The 22722-nt window shown below is 48.2% G+C and overlaps 1 protein-coding gene across 1 annotated transcript in view; it reads right to left on the minus strand.

The window, feature by feature from the left end:
• Positions 1-22722, minus strand: part of LOC119964376 (calcium-activated chloride channel regulator 1-like) — an 87308-nt gene that overhangs the window by 1518 nt on the left and 63068 nt on the right. The window contains exons 11-13 of the mRNA XM_038793769.1: positions 20463-20724; positions 14245-14412; positions 234-461 (exon numbers count right to left, since the gene is read on the minus strand). Of these exons, the coding sequence (XP_038649697.1) occupies positions 234-461; positions 14245-14412; positions 20463-20724 (658 nt within the window). The remainder of the gene's footprint in view (positions 1-233; positions 462-14244; positions 14413-20462; positions 20725-22722) is intronic.

Raw genomic sequence — 22722 nt, forward strand, 5'->3', positions numbered from 1 at the left:
CATTATAAAAATATAGGTGATCTTCGACTTGATAAATCGGATAGTATTTACTCCACCTCTAAATGCTGCTTGAATAAGGCTGAAAATATGACCGAGTGATAGGGGAAGGCCATTCGACCTGTCAAGCCTGTGTGAGATATCTCCACTGGTCATCAGAATTCATCAACAATCTGTTCAAATCACTGCTGCAGAGAAATGGTCTTTATAAGCAACTTCAATTTAGCAACAATTACCTGCTCCCTGATCGTAGTCGTCTCCTGGCGCTGTCCATTCCAGCTCAACTTTATTTTTGACTATTGTTGCTTGAAGGTCTGTGATTTTACATGGTGGGACGTCAACAGGGAGTGTTCCTGCGGGAACTGAAATTACTCCTCCTGATTTGACCCTGCTGAAATCTCCTAACTCAGTCGTAAGATCTTCCAAATTGACTGGAGGCTGTGGTGGGTTTATTTGAATCACGCCTACATGGAAAGGGAGACATGTCTCTCTTAAACTCAGACGTAACTGGCAATACCCTTCAACAAAAAGACTTGATCTAATCTAATCTTCTATTATTGTCACAAGTAGGCAAACATTAACACTGTAATGAAGTTACTGTGAAAAGCCCCTAGTCACCACACTTGGGTACACGGAGGGAGAATTCAGAATGTCCAAATTACCCTAACATCACGTATTTCGGGACTTGTGGAGGAATCCGGAGCAACTGAAGGAAACCCACGCAGACATGGGGAGAACGTGCACACTCCGCACAGACAGTGACCCAAGCTGGGAATCTTACCCAGGACCTGGCGCTGTGAAGAGACAGTACTAACTACTGTGCTACCGTTTCGCCCACTCCTGACGAGCCAGCAATTTCCCACAGGACAACTTTCTGGCTTTGGCTAAACAATGTGAGACCATGAAACGTAGTATTTAATGAAGACAGACAGTGGGAGAGAGTCAAAGGAACATAGGAATTCGAACCAGCTCCGCCATTCAATAAGATCGACGCTGCTTTTCATTGAAATGTCAACTCCACATTCCCGCTTAACCCCCGATAACCTTTAACCCCTCGCTTATCAAGAATCTAACTCTGTCTTAAAAGTATTGAAAGATTCTGCTTCTGCCGCATTTTGAGGAAGAGAGTTCAAAAGGCCCACGACCCTCAGAGAAAAAATTCTCCTCATCTCCATCTTAAATGAGCGAGCATTTATTATTAAACAGTGACTCCTAGTTCTAGGTTCTCTCACAAGAGGAACATCCTCTCCACATCCACCCTGTCAAGACTCTTTAGGATGTTAACTGTTTCAATGAAGTCGCCTCTTACTCTTGTAAACTCCAGTGGATACAAGCCCAGTCTGTCCAAACCCTTCCTCACAAGACAACCCGCCCATCCTCGGTTTAGAATTTCCAAAGATTCACAACCCTCTGAGTGAAGAGATTTCTCCTAATCCCAGTCCAAAATGGTCAATGCCTTGGGCGGAATCTATCCGCCGCGCCCGAATTGGGGTGCGACGCAGCCGGCAATTACGGGTAATTACGCATGACGTAACGGGATTTGCCTGGCTTGACACGCCTCCCGGGATCTAATGGAATTTTGCAAGCCGTCACGATCTGGATCCCGTCCACAATGCACGGGATCAGTATTTGGTAAATCTGCATATTAGAATGAGCCTCACTGTAATATGTATGTGCCTGATCCACCCAAGGAATTGGGATCTATTCCCTTTGCAACAGAGTCCTGTTGGATAGCATTGTCTTTCTCAGATCTACGAGCACCGGGAAAGACTCGGGTAAATGTGCTCGACACGCAGCTCAGTTGCAATTCGTTAGATCACGTCCCTTATCCTGAATTAAAGATCTTTACTTTTAGATATCCCAACCAGGGGAAACATCTGCCCTGCACCTAATCTAGCAAGTAGCATGTTTTCACGAATAGTTATCGACCTTAAAAGCTAACCCTTACATTTCTCTTTCCACAAAACTGCTTTTCCTGCAGAATGTTTCTGGATTTATTTTTTCCCTCTTATTTTATTCTAAATTTCTTTCTTTGTTTAAATATCTTCTTCACCTAACTGTTGTTCTTCCCTGCTGGTTAATTTGTTTGTTTTATGTCTCATTTCATTTTATATAATTTATCTAACCATTACATTCAAGCTCTCTTCTCTCTGTTTTTTTCTGAACGTTACTAACAATGAATCTTTATGGTCTGATGAGGTTCTTGATCAAGAAGGGCGATCAGGAGTTACGGGGAGAAGGCAAGACAAACCGGACGGTCTGCACCTGGGCAGGACTGGATCCAATGCCCCAGGGGGAGTGTTTGCTTGTGCTGTTGGGGGGGTATAAACTAATGTGGCAGGGGGACGGGAACCAATGCAGGAAGTCAGAGGGAATGAAAGTTGGGACAGAAACAAAAGGCAGTAAGGGGAAAAGTGAAAAGCAGAGAAACCAAAGTTAAAAATCAAACAGGGCCACAGTACAGAGTAGAGACTGTGGGGAACTCAGTGAATGGTCCAGTAAGGCTAAGAAAAATAACACACCGGGAGAGTGCACAAAACATGACCGGACAGATGGTCTGAGAAAGCAGGGCAGAGAGCAAGGGAAGTCTCGATTAAATTGCATTTATTTCAATGCAAGAGGTCTGACGGGCAAGGCAGATGAACTCAGGGCATGGATGACTACATGGGGCTGGGATATTATAGCTATTACTGAAACATAACTAAGGGAGAGGCAGGACTGGCAGCTCAATGTTCCAGGGTACAGATGCTATAGGAAAGATAGCACAGGAGGTAAGAGAAGAGAGGGGGGGGTTGCATTTTGAGTAGGGAGAATATCACGGCAGTACTGAGAGGGGATATATCCGAGGGTTCTCCCACTGAGTCTAAATGGGTAGAACTGAAAAATAAGAAGGGAGAGATCTCTTTGATAGGACTGTACTACAGGCCCCCAAATAGTCAGTGGATAATTGAGAAGCAAATATATAAGATTACAGATAACTGCCGGAAAAATATGAATGAAAATGAAAATTGCTTATTGTCACAAGTAGGCTTCAAATGAAGTTATTGTGAAAAGCCCCTAGTCGCCACATTCCGGCACCTGTTCGGGGAGGCTGTTACTGGAATCGAACCGTGCTGCTGGCTTGCCTTGGTCTGCTTTCAAAGCCAGCGATTTAGCCTAGTGAGCTAAAAAGCCACTAATAGGGTGGTAATAGTAGGGGACTTTAACATTCCCAACATTAACTGGGACAGCCATAGCATTAGGGGCTAGGATGGAGAGAAATATGTTGAGTGTATATACAGAAAGGGCAAAAGCGTAACTAGGGAGAGAGTAAGGCCTCTTAAATATCTACAAGGTTATCTATGTGCAGATCCACAAGAGATGGGTGAAATCCTATATGAATATTCCTCATCGGTATTTACTGTTGAGAAAGGCATGGATGTTGACTTCCGGTGGCTGTGATGGAGTAGGAAGCCACACATTTGGGAGCTCCCATTTTAAAGAGACTTTTCGGCTCTTTTGAGAGCCCAAAACGGAAATTTTTCGACGTCTCCCGGTGGGGGAAGGTTATAGAACATTACAGCACAGAACAGGCCCTTCGGCCCTCGATGTTGTGCCAAGCAACGATCACCCTACTCAAACCCACGTATCCACCCTATACCCATAACCCAACAACCCCCCCTTAACCTTACTTTTAGGACACTACGGGCAATTTAGCATGGCCAATCCACCTAACCCGCACATCTTTGGACTGTGGGAGGAAACCGGAGCACCTGGAGGAAACCCACGTACACACGGGGAGGACGTGCAGACTCCGCACAGACAGTGACCCAGCCGGGAACCGAACCTGGGACCCTGGAGCTGTGAAGCATTTATGCTAACCACCATGCTACCGTGCTGAAGGTGTGCTGAACAACTTTCCCCGCAGTCCATGCCTCGAACTCGGAGTGGAAAGGGGGAAAAAACGGCAGCAGCTCCTCAGAAAAAACGGGGGAAGGAATCCAAGATGGCCGCCGGAGGAGCCCCAGAGGATTGGAGGCTGTGGGCCCAGGAGCAACAAACTGATCTCCTGCGCTGCTTTAAAGAATTCAAGGATGAGGTGCTGAGCTCTCTGCAGGAAACGAACAGAAGGCTGTCAGAGATTCAGTCCACCCAGGGTGCTGCCATCAAGGAGTTGCAGACGCAGGCCACTGAACGAGAGGAGGAGGCCGTGGTCCTCGTGAGTAAGGTGGAGGGGCACGAGGCACTCCACAAGAAGTGGCAGGAACGCTTCGAGGAGCTTGATCACCGCATGAGGCGGAAAAACCTGCGGATCGTGGGCCTTGCGGAGGGGCTGGAGGGGTCGGACCTGACAGCCTACATGGCTATAATGCTGAACTCGCTAGTGGGGGCCGGGTCTTTCCATCTGTCCTTGGAGCTGGAGGGAGCGCACAGGGTGCTGGACAGGAGGCCGAAGGAAGAGGAACCCCCGCGTGCGGTGCTGGTGAGGTTCCACCGGTTCAGTGATCGGGAGTGCGTGCTGCGCTGGGCCAAGAAGGTGCAGAGCAGCAAGTGGGAGAATGGGGTAGTACGGATCTACCAGGATTGGAGTGCGGAGGTGGCTAAGCGGCGGTCCGGATTTAATCGGACGAAAGAGGTGCTTTATAGAAAAAAAGTTTGGAATGTTGCAGCCCGCGCGCCTGTGGGTAACTTATTCGGACCGGCACCATTATTTCGATTCCCCGGAGGAGGCGTGGGCCTTCGTGCGGACGGAGAAACTGGACTTGAACTAGGGGTTGGGGGTTGCGAGGTCGGCTGTAATATATTAGTGCTGGATTCTGCTGTTGCTGTGTTCTCTTTTTCTTCTGTTTTTCTCTTCTTGTCTTAGTACTTTTGCAATTTTGATATGGTTATTTACGGAGGGGTTAGAACATAGAACAGTACAGCACAGAACAGGCCCTTCGGCCCTCGATGTTGTGCCGAGCAATGATCACCCTACTCAAACCCACGTATCCACCCTATACCCGTAACCCAACAAACCCCCCCTTAACCTTACTTTTTAGGACACTACGGGCAATTTAGCATGGTCAATCCACCTAACCCGCACATCTTTGGACTGTGGGAGGAAACCGGAGCACCCGGAGGAAACCCACGCACACACGGGGAGGACGTGCAGACTCCTCACAGACAGTGACCCAGCCGGGAATCGAACCTGGGACCCTGGAGCTGTGAAGCATTTATGCTAACCACCATGCTACTGTGCTGCCCAACATAGGGTTGTTCTGCTATGTTTTTGTTTTTGTGCTGTGGGGCATTGTTTGGGCTGTGTATCTTGTGGGGAGGGTTGGGGGGGTTCTGTTGTATTCTATGTCGGAGTGGGGGTATGGAGTGGGGCTGATATTTGGGAGCTGCGTCAGAAGGGTGTGGTGGGGCAGTGCGAAAGCGCGGGCTTTCCTCTGGTTTCCCGGGCTGCGGGGCTGGGGGGTGGAGACGGTGACGGGGAGGCGGGGCCTTAACTGGTTCTTCCCCGCGCTGGAGCGGTGCCTGGAGGAGGGATAGATTGGGGGATGATCCCACTTCGGGAGGGGTCGGGCTATTGGCGGGAGTTTCCGGGGTCAGCAGAAGTTAGCTGACCCACGGAAGTACAATGGAGGATGGTTCGCGGCTGGGAGGGTTCCTAGTCTGGGGGGGAAGGGAGGGGGGGAAAGGGGAATACCGGGTTGCTGCTGGTAGGGTCAAGAAGGAGCTGGGGGGGGGGGCTGGGGGGACAGAGGTGAGGTGTTGTCGCTATGGGGACTGGGTCGGGCAGGGGGTGCTGGCCTGGGGCGGGCAGTCGACGGGTTATGCCTAGCCGACGGGGGAGGGGGGCAGGACGCCCTCTGATCCGGTTGGTCACTTGGAATGCGAGAGGGTTGAATGGGCCGGTGAAGCGGTCGAGGGTACTGGCTCACCTGAAGGGGCTAAAGGCAGATGTGGCAATGCTTCAGGAGACCCACCTGAGGGTGGCGGACCAGGTCCGCCTGAGGAAGGGATGGGTGGGGCAGGTTTTCCACTCTGGGTTGGATGTGAAGAACCGGGGAGTGGCGATTCTGGTGGGGAAAAATGTGTTGTTTGAGGCATCGGAGGTGGTGGCGGATAAGGGGGGTAGGTATGTTATGGTTAGGGGCAGGCTACAAGGAGAGAAGGTGGTACTGGCTAGTGTGTATGCCCCAAATTGGGACGATGCGGGCTTTATGAGGCGTATGTTGGGACGGATCCCGGATCTGGCGGCATGAGGTCTGATCATAGGGGGGGACTTTAATATGGTGTTGGATCCTTCACTGGATCGGTCCAGCTGTAGGACGGGTAGGAGGCCGGCGGCGGCCAAGGTACTGAGAGGGTTTATGGATCAGATGGGTGGAGTGGATCCATGGAGGTTTGTAAGGCCGAGGGCACGCGAGTACTCTTTCTTCTCCCACGTACATAGGGTCTACTCTCGGATAGACTTCTTCATGGTGAGTAGGGGACTGATTCCGAGAGTAGAGGAGGCCGAGTATTCGGCCATCGCAATCTTGGACCACGCTCCACATTGGATAGAGTTGGAGATGGGAGAGGTGCGAGACCAACGTCCGTTGTGGCGGTTGGATGTGGGGTTGTTGGCGGGGGAGGAGGTCTGTAGGAGGGTCCAGGCAAGTATTGAGGGGTACCTTGAGGTGAATGATACGGGGGAGGTTCAGGTGGGGATGGTCTGGGAAGCCCTGAAGGCAGTAATTCGTGGGGAGCTGATATCCATCCGAGCACACAGGGAGAGGAGCGAGAGGAGTGAGAGGGATAGACTGGTGGGAAAGATGCTGGAGGTGGACAGGAGGTATGCAGAGGCACCAGAGGAGGGACTGTTGGGGGAGAGACGCAGCTTGCAGGCTAAATTTGATTTGCTGACCACTAGAAAGGCGGAGGCACAGTGCAGGAAGGCACAAGGGGCAGTGTACGAACATGGTGAAAAGGCGTATAGGATGCTGGCTCATCAGCTCCGCAAGCGGGATGCGGCTAAGGAGATTGCTGGAGTGAGAGCCAAGAGTGGGAATGTGGTGCGGAAGGGGGTAGAGGTGAATGAGGTCTTCAAGGACTTTTACGGAGAACTGTACCAGTCGGAGCCAACGGGGGAGAGGGGGGGAATGTAGATGTTCCTTGACAGGCTTTCTTTTCCGAAGGTGCAGGAGGAGAAGGTGGAGGGGCTGGGTGCGCCGATTGAGCTGGAGGAGCTAGTTAAGGGGATCGGGCAGATGCAGTCAGGGAAGGCACCAGGGCCGAATGGGTTCCCGGTGGAATTTTATAAAAAGTTTGTGGACCTAGTGGGCCCCTTGCTGGTGCGGACGCTCAATGAAGCGTGGGAAGGGGAGACTTTGCCCCCGACGATGTCGCGGGCGCTGATCTCGTTAATTTTAAAGAAGGACAAGGACCCCCAGCAGTGGGGTTCATACAGGCCCATATCTCTCCTCAACGTGGATGCTAAGGTGCTGGCAAAAATCCTGGCCACCAGGATAGAGGACTGTGTGCCAGGGGTTGTGCACGAGGACCAGACAGGCTTTGTGAAGGGAAGGCAGCTGAACACGAATGTGCGGAGATTGCTGAATGTCATCATGATGCCGGCGATTGAGGGGGAGGCAGATATAGTGGTGGCGCTGGATGCGGAGAAGGCCTTCGATAGAGTGGAGTGGGGGTACCTATGGGAGGTGTTGGGGAGGTTTGGATTTGGTGAAGGGTTCATTAGATGGGTAAGGCTGCTATATGAGGCCCCGATGGCATGCGTGGCCACGAATAGGAGGAGGTCGGAGTACTTCCGGCTTTACCAAGGGACCAGGCAGGGTTGCCCCCTGTCCCCCTTGTTGTTTGCACTGGCAATCGAGCTGCTGGCGATGGCGTTGAGAGATTCAGAGAGGTGGAGAGGCTTGGTGCGAGGTGGAGAGGAACATAGGGTGTCGTTGTATGCTGACGACCTGTTACTGTATGTGGCGGACCCGGTGGGAGGGATGCCAGGAGTGATGGAGTTGCTAGCTGAGTTTGGGACCTTTTCAGGTTATAAATTAAATTTAGGCAAGCGCGAGGTGTTTGTGGTGCACCCTGGAGACCAGGAGGAAGGAATTGGTAGGCACCCGCTTAGGTGGGCAGGGGAGAGCTTTAGGTACCTGGGGGTGCAAGTGGCCAGGGACTGGGGGGCTCTCCACAAGCATAACTTCACCAGACTTGTAGATCAGATGGAGGAGGAGTTCAAGAGGTGGGACATGCTGCCATTGTCGTTGGCGGGGAGGGTACAGTCCATCAAAATGACGGTGCTTCCGAGGTTCTTGTTCCTCTTTCAGTGCCTGCCCATATTTATCCCCAGGGCCTTCTTTAGGAGAGTGACTAGCAGTATTTTGAGCTTTGTGTGGGCACATGGGATTCCGAGAGTGAAGAGGGTGTTCCTGGAGCGAGGAAGGGATAGAGGCGAGCTGGCGCTGCCCAACCTTCTGGTGTACTATTGGGCAGACAATGTGTCAATGGTGCGTAAATGGGTGATGGAGGGGGGAGGGGCGGCGTGGAAAAGAATGGAGATGGCGTCATGTAGAGGTACGAGCCTGGGTGCCATGGCAATGGCACCGTTGCCGCTCTCCCCTAAGAGGTTTACCACGAGCCCGGTGGTGATGGCGACCCTAAGAATCTGGGGACAGTGGAGACGGCATCGGGGGGAAACAGGGGGCTCGATGGAGGCTCCACTGGGTGTCAACCATCGGTTCATCGCGGGGAACACGGATGGGGGATTTAGGGGGTGGCAAAGGGCGGGCATCAGCAAATTGAGGGACCTGTTTATTGGCGGGAGGTTTGCGGGCCTGGGGGAACTGGAAGATAAATTTGGGCTTCCCCAAGGGAACATGTTCAGATACCTGCAGGTAATGGCGTTTGCTCGGCGACAGGTAGAGGGATTCCCTTTGCTGCCCTCGCAGGGGACGATGGACAGAGTGCTTTCGGGGGTATGGGTCAGAGAGGGGAAGGTGTCTGACATCCATAAGGTAATGCAGGAGGTGGAGGAGTCGTCAGTGGAGGAGCTGAAGGCTAAATGGGAGGAGGAACTCGGGGAGCAGATAGAGGATGGGACTTGGGCGGATGCCTTGGAGAGAGTTAACTCTTCCTCCTCATGTGCGAGGCTTAGTCTCTTCCAATTTAAGGTGCTGCACCAGGCCCACATGGCCGGGACCAGGATGAGTAAGTTCTTTGGGGGTGAGTATAGGTGCACCAGCTGTTCAGGGAGTCCAGCGAACGACGCCCATATGTTCTGGGCATGCCCAGCACTGGAAGAATTCCGGAAGGGGGTGGCGGAGACGGTGTCGAGGGTGGTTGGATCCAGGGTCAAACCAGGGTGGGGACTCGCGATCTTTGGAGTTGCGGTAGAGCCGGGAGTGCAGGAGGCGAAAGAGGCCGGTGTCCTGGCCTTTGCGTCCCTAGTAGTCCGCCGAAGGATTCTGTTACAGTGGAAGGATGCAAGGCCCCCAAGTGTGGAGACCTGGATCAGTGACATGGCGGGATTTATAAAATTGGAAAAGGTCAAATTTGCCCTGAGAGGATCAATACAAGGGTTCTATAAACGATGGCAGCCTTTTCTGGACTTCCTGGCTCAGAGATAGGTAACTTGGTCAATAGCAGCAGCAACCCGGGGCGGGGGGTGGGGGGGGGGGGGGGGAGAAGGGAGGGCGGGGGGGGGGGGGGAGAGAAGGGAGGGCGGGGGGGGTGCACTATTGTAGTGTCTGTTCTGTAACTTTATAGTGTGTTAATTTGCGTTGTTGTTAATAATGCTGTGTTGTTCATGGAGGTGGGGCGAATGTATATGATTGTTAATATTATTGTTATTTTCGGTATGTTACTAAGGTGTGTCAATGTTTTATAAAATCAAAATTTTTCAATAAAAATTATTTTAAAAAAAAAAGAGAAAGGCATGGATGTTAGGGAACCTGAGGAAATAAATAGTGATGCCTTGAGGAGTGTATATATTACACAGAAGGAGGCGCTGGAAGCCTTAAAGCGCATCAAGGTAGATAAATCACCGGCACCTGATGAAATGTATCCCAGGACATTGTGGGAGGCGAAGGAGGAAATTGCCGGTCCCCTAGCAAAGATATTTGAATCGTCGATAATCACAGGTGAGGTGCGTGAAGATTGGACGGTTGCAAATGTTGTGCCGCTGCTTAAGAAGGGCCACAGGGAAAAGCCTGGGAGCTACAGGCCGGTGAGCCTAACGTCTGTGGTGGGTAAGTTGCTAGAAGGTATTCTGAGGCACAGGATCTACAGGTATTTAGAGAGGCAAGGGCTGATTAGGGGCTGTCAGCATGGCTTTGTGAGTGGAAAATCATATAGTCTCAGAATTTGATTGGATTTTTTGAAGGGGTAACCAAGAAGGTAGATGAGGGCAGTGCAGTCGACATTGTCTATATGGACTTTAGCAAGGCCTTTGACAAGGTACAGCATGGTAGGTTGTTGCAAAAGGTCAAATCTCACGGAATAAAACGTGAGGTAGCCAATTGGATACAAAATTGGCATGACGACAGAAGAGAAAGGGTGGTTGTCGAAGGTTGTTTTTCAAACTGGAGGCCTGTGACCAGCCGTGTGCCTCAGGGATCAGTGCTGGGTCCACTGTTATTTGTTATTTATATTAATGATCTGGATCAGAATTTAGGAGGCATGGTTAGTAAGTTTGATGGCACAGTGAAGAAGGTTATCTAGGGTTGCAACAGGAGCTTGATCAATTGGGCAAGTGGGCCGATGAATGGCTGATGGAGTTTAATTTAGATAAATGTGAGGTGATGCATTTTGTTGGGGCAGGACCTACTCAATTAATTGTAGGGAGTTGGGGGGAGTTATAGAACAAAGAGACCGAGGAGTACAGGTTCATAGCTCCTTGAAAGTGGAGTCACAGGTGGACAGGGTGGTGAAGAAGGTATTCAGCATGCTTGGTTTCATTGGTCAGAACATTGAAAACAGGAGTGGGTCTTGCTGAAGTTGTACAAAACATTAGTAAGGCCACACTTGGAATACTGTGTACAGTTCTGGTCACCCTATTATAGAAAGGATATTATTAAACTAGAAAGAGAGCAGAAAAGATTTACCAGGATGCTGCTGGGACTTGATTGTTCAAGTTGTAAGGAGAGGCTGGATAGGCTGGGACTTTTTACCCTGGAGTGTTGGAGGCTTAGGGATGATCTTATAGAGGTCTATAAAATAATGAGAGGGTGGGCAGCACGGTGGCACAGTGGTTAGCATTGCTGCCTACGGCGCTGAGGACCCGGGTTCGAATCCCGGCCCTGGGTCACTGTCCGTGTGGAGTTTGCACATTCTCCCCGTGTCTGCGTGGGTTTCGCCCCCACAACCCTAAAGATGTGCAGGTTAGGTGAATTGGCCACACTAAATTGCCCCTTAATTGGAAGAAATAATTGGGTACTCTAAAGTTTTTTTTTTAAATAATGAGAGGGATAGATAAGGTAGACATTCAACATCTTTTCCCAAAGAAAGGGGTGTCTAAAACTAGAGGGCATAGGTTTAGAGTGAGAGGGCAGAGATACAAAAGGGTCCAGAGGGGCAATTCACACAGAGGGTGGTGAGTGTCTGGAACGAGCTGCCCAGAGACAGGAGTAGAGACAGGTACAATTTTGTTTTTAAATAAGCATATATGGGAAAGACACGTATAGAGGGATATGGGCCAAATGCGGGCAATTGGGACTAGTTTAGTGGTAAAAACAGGGCAGCATGGACAAGTTGGGCCAAAGGGCCTGTTTTCATGCTGTAAAACCTCTATGACTATTATAGGGGATGAGAAACATATCAGCCAGGATCGAATGGCAGAGCAGATTCGATGGACGGAATGGCCTAATTCTGCTCCTCTTATGGTCATATGGAATATTTTGCTGTTTTTGCTCTAATCCTTGATAAAGAACAGAATACATGAGCCTCCCAAATAGTTCACAGGTGAAAAATGCAGTATGGCTTTGGTGAGGCAAATTATTTTTATTCTACAGCAAATGTTTTGTTGGGATTGTGTTGATTATTAACATTAAAAAGGGCAGCACGGTGGCCTAGTGGTTAGCACAACTGCCTCACGGCGCTGAGGTCCTAGGTTCGATCCTGGCTCTGGGTCACTGTCCGTGTGACGTTTGTACATTCTCCCCGTGTCTGCGTGGGTTTCATCCCCACAACCCAAAAATGTGCAGAGTAGGTGGATTGGCCACGCTAAATTGCTCCTTAATTGGAAAAAATAATTGGGTAATCTAAATTTTTTTTTAAAAATTATTAACATTAAAGAACCCAACACCAGCTATGATTCCTGAGATGCTGCCATCCATTACAGTTCAACATTTGCTGGATTACATCAAGATCATACAATGCTATCTCTGTCCAAGGATTAACATATATAGATTATGAAATAAAATACCCTGAATGGTATGGTATCGAATTATTTAACATTTGGTTAGCATTGTTGTGTGGAATCTTAGAGAGATGACTGGGGTTTTGGCTGGAGGCTGAAGGGCCGCTGAGATTCCTGCAACACCTCATTTCGAGAATGGATCTTGAGCGCGATCTCATGGCCATGTCGTACCGGCACGAATCCGAGCCAGCTGGTTAGATCGCCTGGAACCATGCCAGGTGCCGATCGGTTTCTGACCTAACCAGCCCGCTCCCATTGCCGCGATCCGGACCTTGCCGAGGATAATCACCAGTTAAGGCCAATATCCATCCCATTAACGGGAAAGACCACCTATCGAACAGCCTCCAAATATCCTGCCGGCTCCCCCCCAGCAAGCAGCCATGAGGCGCTGTTCAGCACTGGTCAACAAAAACGTGGACCAGGCGCCACGGAACCTGGGGAGTGTCCTGGGCTATTGGAGGCCCCTGGGTGATCACAGATATGGCAGGGTGGCACCCTGCCCCTCACCCTGGAATCTGAGCACCTTGGAACTGCCAGGCTGACACTTTGGCACTGCCACCAAGGCACCTCCAAAATGCCCAGGTGGCACCGCAAAGCCAGTAGGAGCACTTCCAAGGTGCCAGGATGGTAGTGCCTGGGTGCCAGGGCAGCACTGCCAATGGTCAGGGCCTAAGGGGGACTGTGCCCACGAGAGGAGGGTGCAGAGGGTATGTAGGGTGGGGGGTTGCAGAGTGGGTATGAAGGGGGATCTGAAAGGTTGGGCAGATGAAGGGTGGGGCCCGAAAGGGAGCATGAGAAGGCCTGAAAAGGAGAGCCCACAACAACGCCACAGCGAGATGCCATCAATTGGTGGTTACGGGGTAATGCCCATTTGTGTGAGGGAGTAACATTGCCCATGTGTGAGGGATGACCCACAAGCCCACTTAGAGATCAGGGAACCCTTTCAAATTGGTGGCCCAATTTCTGAGGAGCCGGTCTGGCCAGCGGGTTCAGCTCCCCAGTGATGCAAATAATTCCAAGCGTGGGCTTGACCACTCCCCAGGGCCCAAAAAAGTGAACTAAGTGTGGTTAGATAGCGGTGGGAAACTCTCCTCCAGAGCTGGCAGGAAACTCCCAGCAAATCCCACCACAAATGTCACCCACAAACGTTTCCATTAGATCGTGACCCTTGTGTCACTCAGGCATTTAGGTTACCAGAAGCAGCGGGCGACAACCACCCCCTGCGGGCTGCTTTTCTAAACTCAGCACTGGCACTGCGGGGTGGGAGGTGGCTTCTGCCTTTATGCACCCAGCCGAGGCCTAGATCGAGGAGGGACAGAGGTACAGGTGAGTGATGGTGGGAAGGATTTGCAGGCTGGGGGGGGTCTCAAGGAAGGGGATGATGGGGGTTAGCAGCAAGAGCTGGGGTGGGCGATGATTCCAAGCAGGCCAGGCTTTCCCAATACTGGGTCTTTGATCACACACCGTGTGCCTTTGAAACAGGCAGGAAGTCTTTACAAGTGCATATTTGCATGAACAGATTATGCTCAGAAAGTGGACAATGTTAGCTGCTATTTGAGATATCAGATGGCGACAGATTGCTATGCAGTAAGAAAGAAATACACATCAGAGTGAACCTTCCATTCCAGCACTAGCCAACGCCATTATTTAACTCCGGGCTTAAAATGGGTTGTTAGGATCTGTATGATTTCCTGCAATTAATTACGAGAAGCTTTATGCATTATATAAAATATCTTCCCAGCTGCAGCTACGACTGACAGCACACAATGCATACGGAGAAATTACACCTCAATAGTTCATCATGGTATAAAATCATAGACCACTGCAATTGGCTTTCTGCACAATCTTCTTTGGCATTTTACCATTTTCTGTGTACCCTGGTATGTAAAAGGCACGTGCCCCTGTTCGGATTGCCTTCTTTGTAGCTCCTTCCTTTCCCTCTACACGCACTTTAAAGTTGTATCTTCCATATCCAGAAAACTTAAAGAACTTCTTGGTGTAGATACCATCATTCTTGACGACATCAGCCCCTACAGGCAGGAAAGGGTAAACATCTGGACACTAAGAGGAGCATGGAATAACAATACTGTACTTGGGTTCATTCATTGATGACAAGTGCAAAATAGGATGATCAGGGAAGAGCTCATTTCAAATCCTAACATGCATATTTCACTGATGAATTACTGTGATTGTAACATATTGATCCTGTACAAATTGCACAATTTATTGATGTAAATAACAATCTTAAGACTAATAATTGGGTTGTGCCATTTTCCGGCCACAGTAGTCACAATTCGTGACTTGCCCGTGTCAGGTTTGGTGAAGGTAGGCAACACGTAAATCTTGTGCTGTCACCTCAGTTACACACAGAACACCGGAGCGAGTGCCTGCTGCACTGCCTCTATGTTCAGCAGAGAGTCAAACAGTGCTGCAGCCACTCTTACATTCTTAAAGGAAGTCTGTCTGTACTATATCTAAGCTTAATGATGTATAACCTGAATAATGATATGAATTACTGGAATTTTGTGAAGAAGTCTTTAAGTTGGCTTCTCTTTAAGTGTCAAAATACTGTAATGTAGCTTTAAGAAATAATGCATTGAAATATTGTTGGGGAACATTTGCACATTTGGGCTCGAGTGAATCTAGCATTAGCAGCAAGCAGAAGCCAAAACCACGATGCTGATTGGCTACAAGGATGCCCTAAGGGCTAGAATTGTAAATAAAAGTAGAAGGTGATGTTAGTTTATTGTAGGAAAACCAAAGCACACTTCCTATTTGTTGGTCAAGGATTGTAAGTGTTGGGTACAAGCTCAGGTTAGGTTGTTTTGGAAAGCCGGAAGCACTTTTTCAATAGCAAACATTTGTTTAGAAGTTATTAGTTGTGGTGACTTGGGCTGAATGTTGCAAAAGCTACTTGCGAAAAGGGTATAAAAATAGGTCACGTATCAGGGGTCTTGCCGGGGGGGAGTCCTAAAACACTTGATGGGAGAGACGTTCAGGAATTATTACATGGCAGGCGCTGGCATTTATTCGAAACACTACCAGTCCACGGGTAATTATCAAACGTTAGGGATTCCTGTAAGAATCCAGAAGTGACTTTTTTAAATTAATTCTTTGGATGTAGGCGTCGCTGACTGGGTCAGCATTTGTGGCCCATCCCTAATTGCTGTTGAGTGGCTCACTGGGCCATTTCAGGGGAAGGGGAGGTGCAGTTAAGAGTCAGCCACATTTCTGTGGTTCTGGAATCACATGTAGACCAGGTAAGGATGGCAGATTTCCTTCCCTGAAGGACATTAGTGAACCAGATGGGTTTTTACCACAATCGACAATGGTTTCAGGGTCATCATTAGACTTTTAATTCCATATTTTTGTTGTATTCAGATTTGATCATCTGCCCTGGCGGAATTTGAACCTGGGACCCCAGAGCATTACCCTGGGTCTCTGGATTACTAGTCCAGTGACAATACCACTACACCACCACCTTCTGTGATAGTCACAGGTTTGTAGTTTGCAGGAAAAATCAATATTCTAATTACTTTCCGGGAGTGGAGACAGACAGATCTGCGGGGGACACTCCTACTAGGCCAGGAGATAAAGGCAGCACCAAGCTGGGACCTTCACTCACCTTCTGGGAGCAGAGACTGCAGGACCTGCAAGGGACACTCATACTGGGCCAGGAGATAAAGGCAGCACCAGGCTCAGGGCTGAGCGGAGATATCCGGATCTGCGAGGGACACTCCCATTGGAAAGACATTTGTTTGTTTCAAAATTGAAAAGAAAGCGGCAAAGTGATGTCACAGGAGACTGTGACCTGATTGGCTGAAAGGCAGACTGGGCTACAGATTTGAATATCTGTGGAGTTACTGATTTAAATACTGGTTTTAATTTGATTTGAATGACTATTTTTAAGTTGATTTGAATTATTATTTTTAAATTTGATTTAAATTACTATTTTTAAGTTGATGTAAATAACTATTTTTAATTTGATTTAAATAACTATTTAATTTAATGTCAGATCAAGAGGGGTAAATATTCAGTTTAAAAAACAGCTAATTAAATAGTATAGGAGACTTTGAATATAATCTAACACAAAAGCATCTTTCAAAAGTTTAATTTAAAGGAACAAATCATGTCAGGACAGCTCCAAGTCGTGGTTTGCTCCACTTGTTCCATGTGGCAGGCTGGGGACTGTTCCAATCCCCGGGGTTAGCATGTGTGCAGGAAGTGTCTCCAGTTGCAGCTCCTGGAAGTTTGAGTTTCAGAGCTGGAGCCGTGGCAGGAGACACTGTGGAGCATCCGTGAGTCGGAGAGTATTGTGTATGGCACGTATAGAGAGGTGGTCACCCGACAGGCTCAGACTCCGCAGGCAAGAAGGGAATGGGTGACCACCAGACAGAGCAAGAGAGCGAGGCAGGCAGTGCAGGAATCTCCTGTGGCCATTCCCCTGCAGAACAGATATACCATTTTGGATACTGTTGAGGGGAATGGCCTCTCAGGGGAAAACAGCAAAAGCTAAACTTGTGGCACCATGGTCGGTTCTGCTGCAGAGGGGAGGGGTAATAAGTCTGACAGTGCAATAGTTATAGGAGATTCAATTGTAAGGGGAATAGACAGGCGTTTCTGTGGCCGCAAACAAGATTCCAGGATGGCATGTTCCCTCCCTGGTGCTAGGATAAAGGATGTCTTGGAGCGGGTCCAGGACATTCTGGAGGGGGAGGGTGAACAGCCAGTGAACGTGGTACACATCGGTACAAACAACATAGGGAAAAAAGGGATGAGATCCTAAAAGCAGAATACAGGGAGCTAGGAAGGAAGTTAAGAAATCGGACCTCAAAGGTAGTGATCTCAGGATTACTACTGGTGCCACGTGCTAGTCAGAGTGGAAATGACAGGATACATAGGATGAATACGTGGCTGAAGGGATGGTGTCAGGGGGAGGGTTTCAGATTCCTGGGGCATTGGGACCGGTTCTGGGGGAGATGGGACCTGTACAAACCAGTCGGGTTACACCTGGGCAGGACTGGGACTGATGTCCTCGGGGGGGGGGGGGGGGGGGGGGGGGGGGGGGAGCAGTTGGGGAGGGTTTAAACTAATAGGTCAGGGGGATGGGAACCTACGCAAAGAGTCAGAGAAAGATGGAGCAAGGACAAAAGCAAAAGGTCGAAAAGAGAATTAGAAAAGTGATAGGTGGAGAAACCAAGGGCAAAAATCAAACAGGGTAATAGAGAAAAATATTAGGAACAAGACAAACAACGTGAAAAAGACAAACTTAAAGGCTCTGTGCCTTAATGTATGGAGCATTTGTAATAAAGTGGATGAACTAATAGTACAGATAGTTATAAATAGGTATGCTATAAACGGGATTACGGAGACATGGGCTGCAGGGTGACCAGGGATGGGAACTGAATGTCCTAGGGTTCTCAGTACTTTGGAAGCACAGGCATAAAAGAAAAGGTGGTGGCGTGGCACTGCTGGTTAAAGAGGAAACTCAAATAGTGAGAAAGGATATTAGCTCTGACAATGTTGAATCTGTGTGGGTAGAGTTGAGAAATACCAAGGGGCAAAAAACACTCATGGGTGTCATATATAGACCCTAAACTGCGCTGGTGAGGTTGGGAATGACATTAAACGCAAAATTAGCAATGCATGTAATAAGGGAATATCGGTGATCATGGGTGATTAATCTTCACATAGATTGGGCAAATCAAATTAGCCACAATCCCGCCGAGGAGGAAGTCCTGGAGTGTATACGGGATAGTTTTCTTGACCAATATGTGGAGGAACCAACTAGAGAGCAGGCCATCTTAGACTGGGTACTGTGTAATGAGAAGGGTATCATTGCCAATCTGGTTGTACGAGACCCCTTGGGTATGAGCGACCACACATGTTAGAATTTTTCATCAAGGTGGAGAATGAAGTAGTTAATTCGGAGGCTAGGGTGCTGAATCTTAATAAAGGAACTATGAAGATATGAAGCATGAGTTGCCTTGATAGAATGGGGAGAGTTACTTAAAGGGATGGCAGTGGATAGACATTGGCAAACATTCAAGGAATGCATGGAGGAAGTACAGCAACTGTTCATTCCTGTCTGGCACAAAATCAAAGTGAGTAAGAGGGCCAATTTATGGCTTACAAAGGAAGTTAGAAATAGTATCCGATCCAAGGAAAAAGCATACAGATTGGCCAAGAAAAATAATAAGTCTGAGGATTGGGAGCAGTTTAGAATTCAGCAAAGAAGGACAAAGGGATTGATTAAAAAGGGGAAAATATAGTGCAAAAGTAAGCTTACATGGAACATAAAGACTGACACTAAGAGTTTATTTAGTTATGTGAAGAGAAAGAGATTGGTACAGAGAAATGTAGGCCCCCTACAGACAGAAACAGGGGAATGCATAATAAAGGACAAAGAAATGGCTGAGAAATTGAATACATACTTTGGTTCTGTCTTCACAAAAGAGGACACAAATCAGATACCAGAAATGTTGGAGAATGAAAGGTTTAGTGAGAGGGAAGAACTGAGGAAGATCAACATTAGTAGAGAAAAGGTGCTGGGAAAATTGATGGGATTGAAGTTGGATAAATCCCCAGAGCCTGAGAATCTGCATCCCAGAGTGCTGAAGGAGGTGGCTCTGGAAATAGTGGTGGTCATCTTCCAGGATTCTATAGACTCTGGAACTGTCCCTGCAGGTTGGAGGGTAGGTCACGTCTCCAGGATCCCAGGTTCGATTCCCGGCTGGGTCACTGTCTGTGTGGAGTCTGCATGTTCTCCCCGTGTCTGCATGCGTTTGCTCTGAGCGCTGCGGTTTCCTACCACAGTCCAAAGATGTGCAGGTTCGGTGGATTGGCCATGCTAAATTGTCCTTAGTATCCAAAAAGTGTTAAGTGGGGGTTACTGGGATAGGATAGGTATGTGGGGTTCAGTCAGGTGCTCTTTGTAAGAGCCAGTGCAGATTCGTTGGGCCGAATGGCCTCCTTCTGTACTGTAAATTCTATGATTCTATGAGGGAGTGAAGCGAAGGTTTACCAGACTAATTCCAGGAATGGCAGGACTGTCATATGAGGAGAGATTGGCTAGGTTTGGATTGTTCTCGCTGCAGTTCGGAAGAATGAGGGGTGATCTCATAGAGACTTATAAAATTCTAACGGGACTAGACAGGGTAGATACCAGAGAATATGTTCCCAATGGTGGGTGTGTCCAGAACCAGGGGTCACAGTCTGAGGATTCAGGGTAAACCATTTCGGACAGAGATAAGGAGACATTTCTTCACTCAAAGAGTGGTGAGCCTTTGGAATTCATTACCACAGGAAATAGTTTATGCTAAAACATTGAATATATTCAAGAGGCAGCTGGATAGAGCACTTGGGGAGAATGGGATCAAAGGCTATGGAGAGAAGGCAGGATTAGGCTATTGTGTTGGATGATCAGCCATGATCGTGATGAATGGCGGAGCGGGCTTGAAGGGTCAAAAGGCCTCCTCCTGCTCCTATCTTTTATGTATCTATCTATGTATGTGTCCAATTTTAGAGCTAAAGTGATTGCCTCAAGAAAAAGGTGAACAATCTTTCGCAGGAAGTTGCTTTCAGCTAGAAAGAGAGAGAGAGAGAGTAAAACACTTCGCGAGTAGCTGTAAAACATGCAGCTTCAGCAGTTAAGGTAGGCTGGGAACTTAGAGCTGAATTTTTAATGCTGAAAAAGGGTTTGCAAGTATGTTATAATTAGGTTGACTAAGTTTAAACCTTGAAGAAGACCTGTCTCAAGAGATAAGGGTAAAAACCAATAAGAAAAGACCCCAGGTGGCCAAGGATCCACGACCATGCCTTGACTAGTGACATTAGATTTGTATAATACAACTCAATAGCTTGCATTCCAAAATAAGTGATTATCCTTTTTTGTGGGTAAGGTTATTCCCCAACCATAATTTTCTTACTCTGGTGTTTAGTATAGGGTCCAAGTCCCTACAGTCCTTTTTTTGGAATGTATTTGATGTAACAGAAGCTAAAATTGGCACAAAATCCACATTTCCAATATTTACAATTTCAGTATATGTTTGATTTAACAGGGTTACATTGTGTATCCTACCTGTGCCATCATCAGAAAGGCGCTCTTCAATTGGACGACCAGTGGGACGTTCAATAATGGCTGTCACATTTGCAAACATGACTGGTGAAAATCCCTGACTGATTTCTGCATAGATTGTCCTTCCGCCGTACGAATCCTTTTCACTGACAAGCATATTGACTGTTAACGGGGGAATCTTCTCATCTGCTGCTCGGGAAGTTACTATGATTGTTATGATCTGGTCGCTACCAGGATTCAGGATGCTGTACATCCAATGTCCTACCTGGGAAACAAATATTCATTGTTAATTGTAGGACAAATAGGAGTTCCCTAAACTTTTCAATGTTTTTTTGGGCAGCACAAGTAGGCTTATATTAACACTGGAATGAATTACTGTGAAAATCCCTTGGTCGGCACACTCTGGTGCCTGTTTGGGTACACAGAGGGAGAATTCAGAGTGTCCAATTCACCTAACAAGCACGTCTTTCGGGACTTGTTGGAGGAAACCGGAGCACCCGGAGGAAACCCACGCAGACACAGGGAGAACATGCAGTCTCCGCATAGACAGTGACCCAAGTCGGGAATCGAACCCGGGACCCTGCCACTGTGAAACAACTGTGCTAACCACTGCGCTACTGTGCCGCCCATGAGGCTGAAGGAGTCCTTGCGTCCCTCGCCAGTAGAGCTCTTGTGTTGGGGAGGAGGTGTTCCCTTGGCCTGGTTGAACTGTTGTAAGTGCATCCTGGAGTGGTTCATTTCAGTCCAGGAATTTCCCAAATGCGATTTCTGGTTTGTACCTACTGAGCTGATATGGGCTAAGACAGTGGAGGCAAAGTAAATAGTGCAGATTAGAGTGGAAAGAAGGGTCATTTGATAGATCAAATGTGTGAACAAAACTGTGACAGGTGGAGTTCAACATGGGTAAATGTTCAGTCCTCCACATTATACCTAAGAAAGATAGATCAGACTGTTGGCAAGAAACTGTGGATTCATCTACAGAAATCATAAAAATTGAGTGGAAGATACAAGGGGGGATGGTTAGGGTTAGTTCAGTTGTATGGAGAATTCAAAGATCAAAGTTAAAGAAGAGAGTAGAAGTGCAGGTTAACGATGAGGACTTTCAACTAGTTAAAGGACCCGAGGGCTCAGGAGAGATAATCAAGTTTCCAGACCACGTAATAGAACAGGGAGTACAGAAGGTGGCAGGAATCTAACCTCAGGCAGGTCAAAAAAGGTGACTTGCGTGAGAAGGGATGTCGTCAATGCAGGACTGAGGGTGTTGTACCTAAATGCGCGCAGTATACAGAACAAGGTAAATAAATTTGTTGCACACATTGAAATAGGCCGGTATAAGAACAAAGAACAAAAAAAATTACAGCACAGGAACAGGCCCTTCGGCCCTCCCAGCCTGCGCTGATCGAAATCCTTTATCTTAACCTGTTGCCTATTTTCCAAGGTCTACTTCTCTCTGTTCCCCACCCGTTCATATATCTGCCCAGATGCATCTTAAATGATGCTATCGTACCCGCCTCTACCACCTCCGCTGGCAAAGCGTTCCAGGCACCCACCACCATCTGCATAAAAAACTTTCCACGCACATCTCCCTTAAAATTTTCCCCTCTCACCTTGAAATCGTGACACCTTGTAATTGACACCCCTACTCTTGGAAAAAGCTTGTTGCTATCCACCCTGTCCATACCTCTCATAATTTTTTGACCTCAATCAGGTCTCCCCTCAACCTCCGTCTTGCCAATGAAAACAATCCTAATCTACTCAACCTTTCTTCATAGCTAGCACCCTCCATACCAGGCAACATCCTGGTGAACCTCCTCTGCACTCTCTCTAAAGCATCCACATCCTTCTGGTAATGTGGCTACCAGAACTGCACGCAATATTCCAAATGTGGCCGAATCAAAGTCCAATACAACTGTAACATGACTTGCCGACTCTTGTACTCAATACCCCGTCCGATGAAGGCAAGCATGCTGTATGCCTTCTTGACCACTCTATCGACCTACGTTGCCACCTTCAGGGTACAATGGACCTGAACTCCCAGATCTCTCTGTACAACAATTTTCCCCAGGACTCTTCCATTGACCATATAGTCTGCTCTTGAGTTAGATCTTCCAAAATTCATCACCTCGCATTTCCTGGATTGAATTCCATCTGCCATTTCTCGGCCCAACTCTCCAATCTATCTATATTTTGCTGTATTCTCTGACAGTCCGCCTCGCTATCTGCAACTCCACCAACCTTAGTACCATCTGCAAACTTGCTAATC

The sequence above is a fragment of the Scyliorhinus canicula genome, chromosome 4 (genome assembly GCF_902713615.1).
Source record: "Scyliorhinus canicula chromosome 4, sScyCan1.1, whole genome shotgun sequence".
Classification (NCBI taxonomy): domain Eukaryota; kingdom Metazoa; phylum Chordata; class Chondrichthyes; order Carcharhiniformes; family Scyliorhinidae; genus Scyliorhinus; species Scyliorhinus canicula.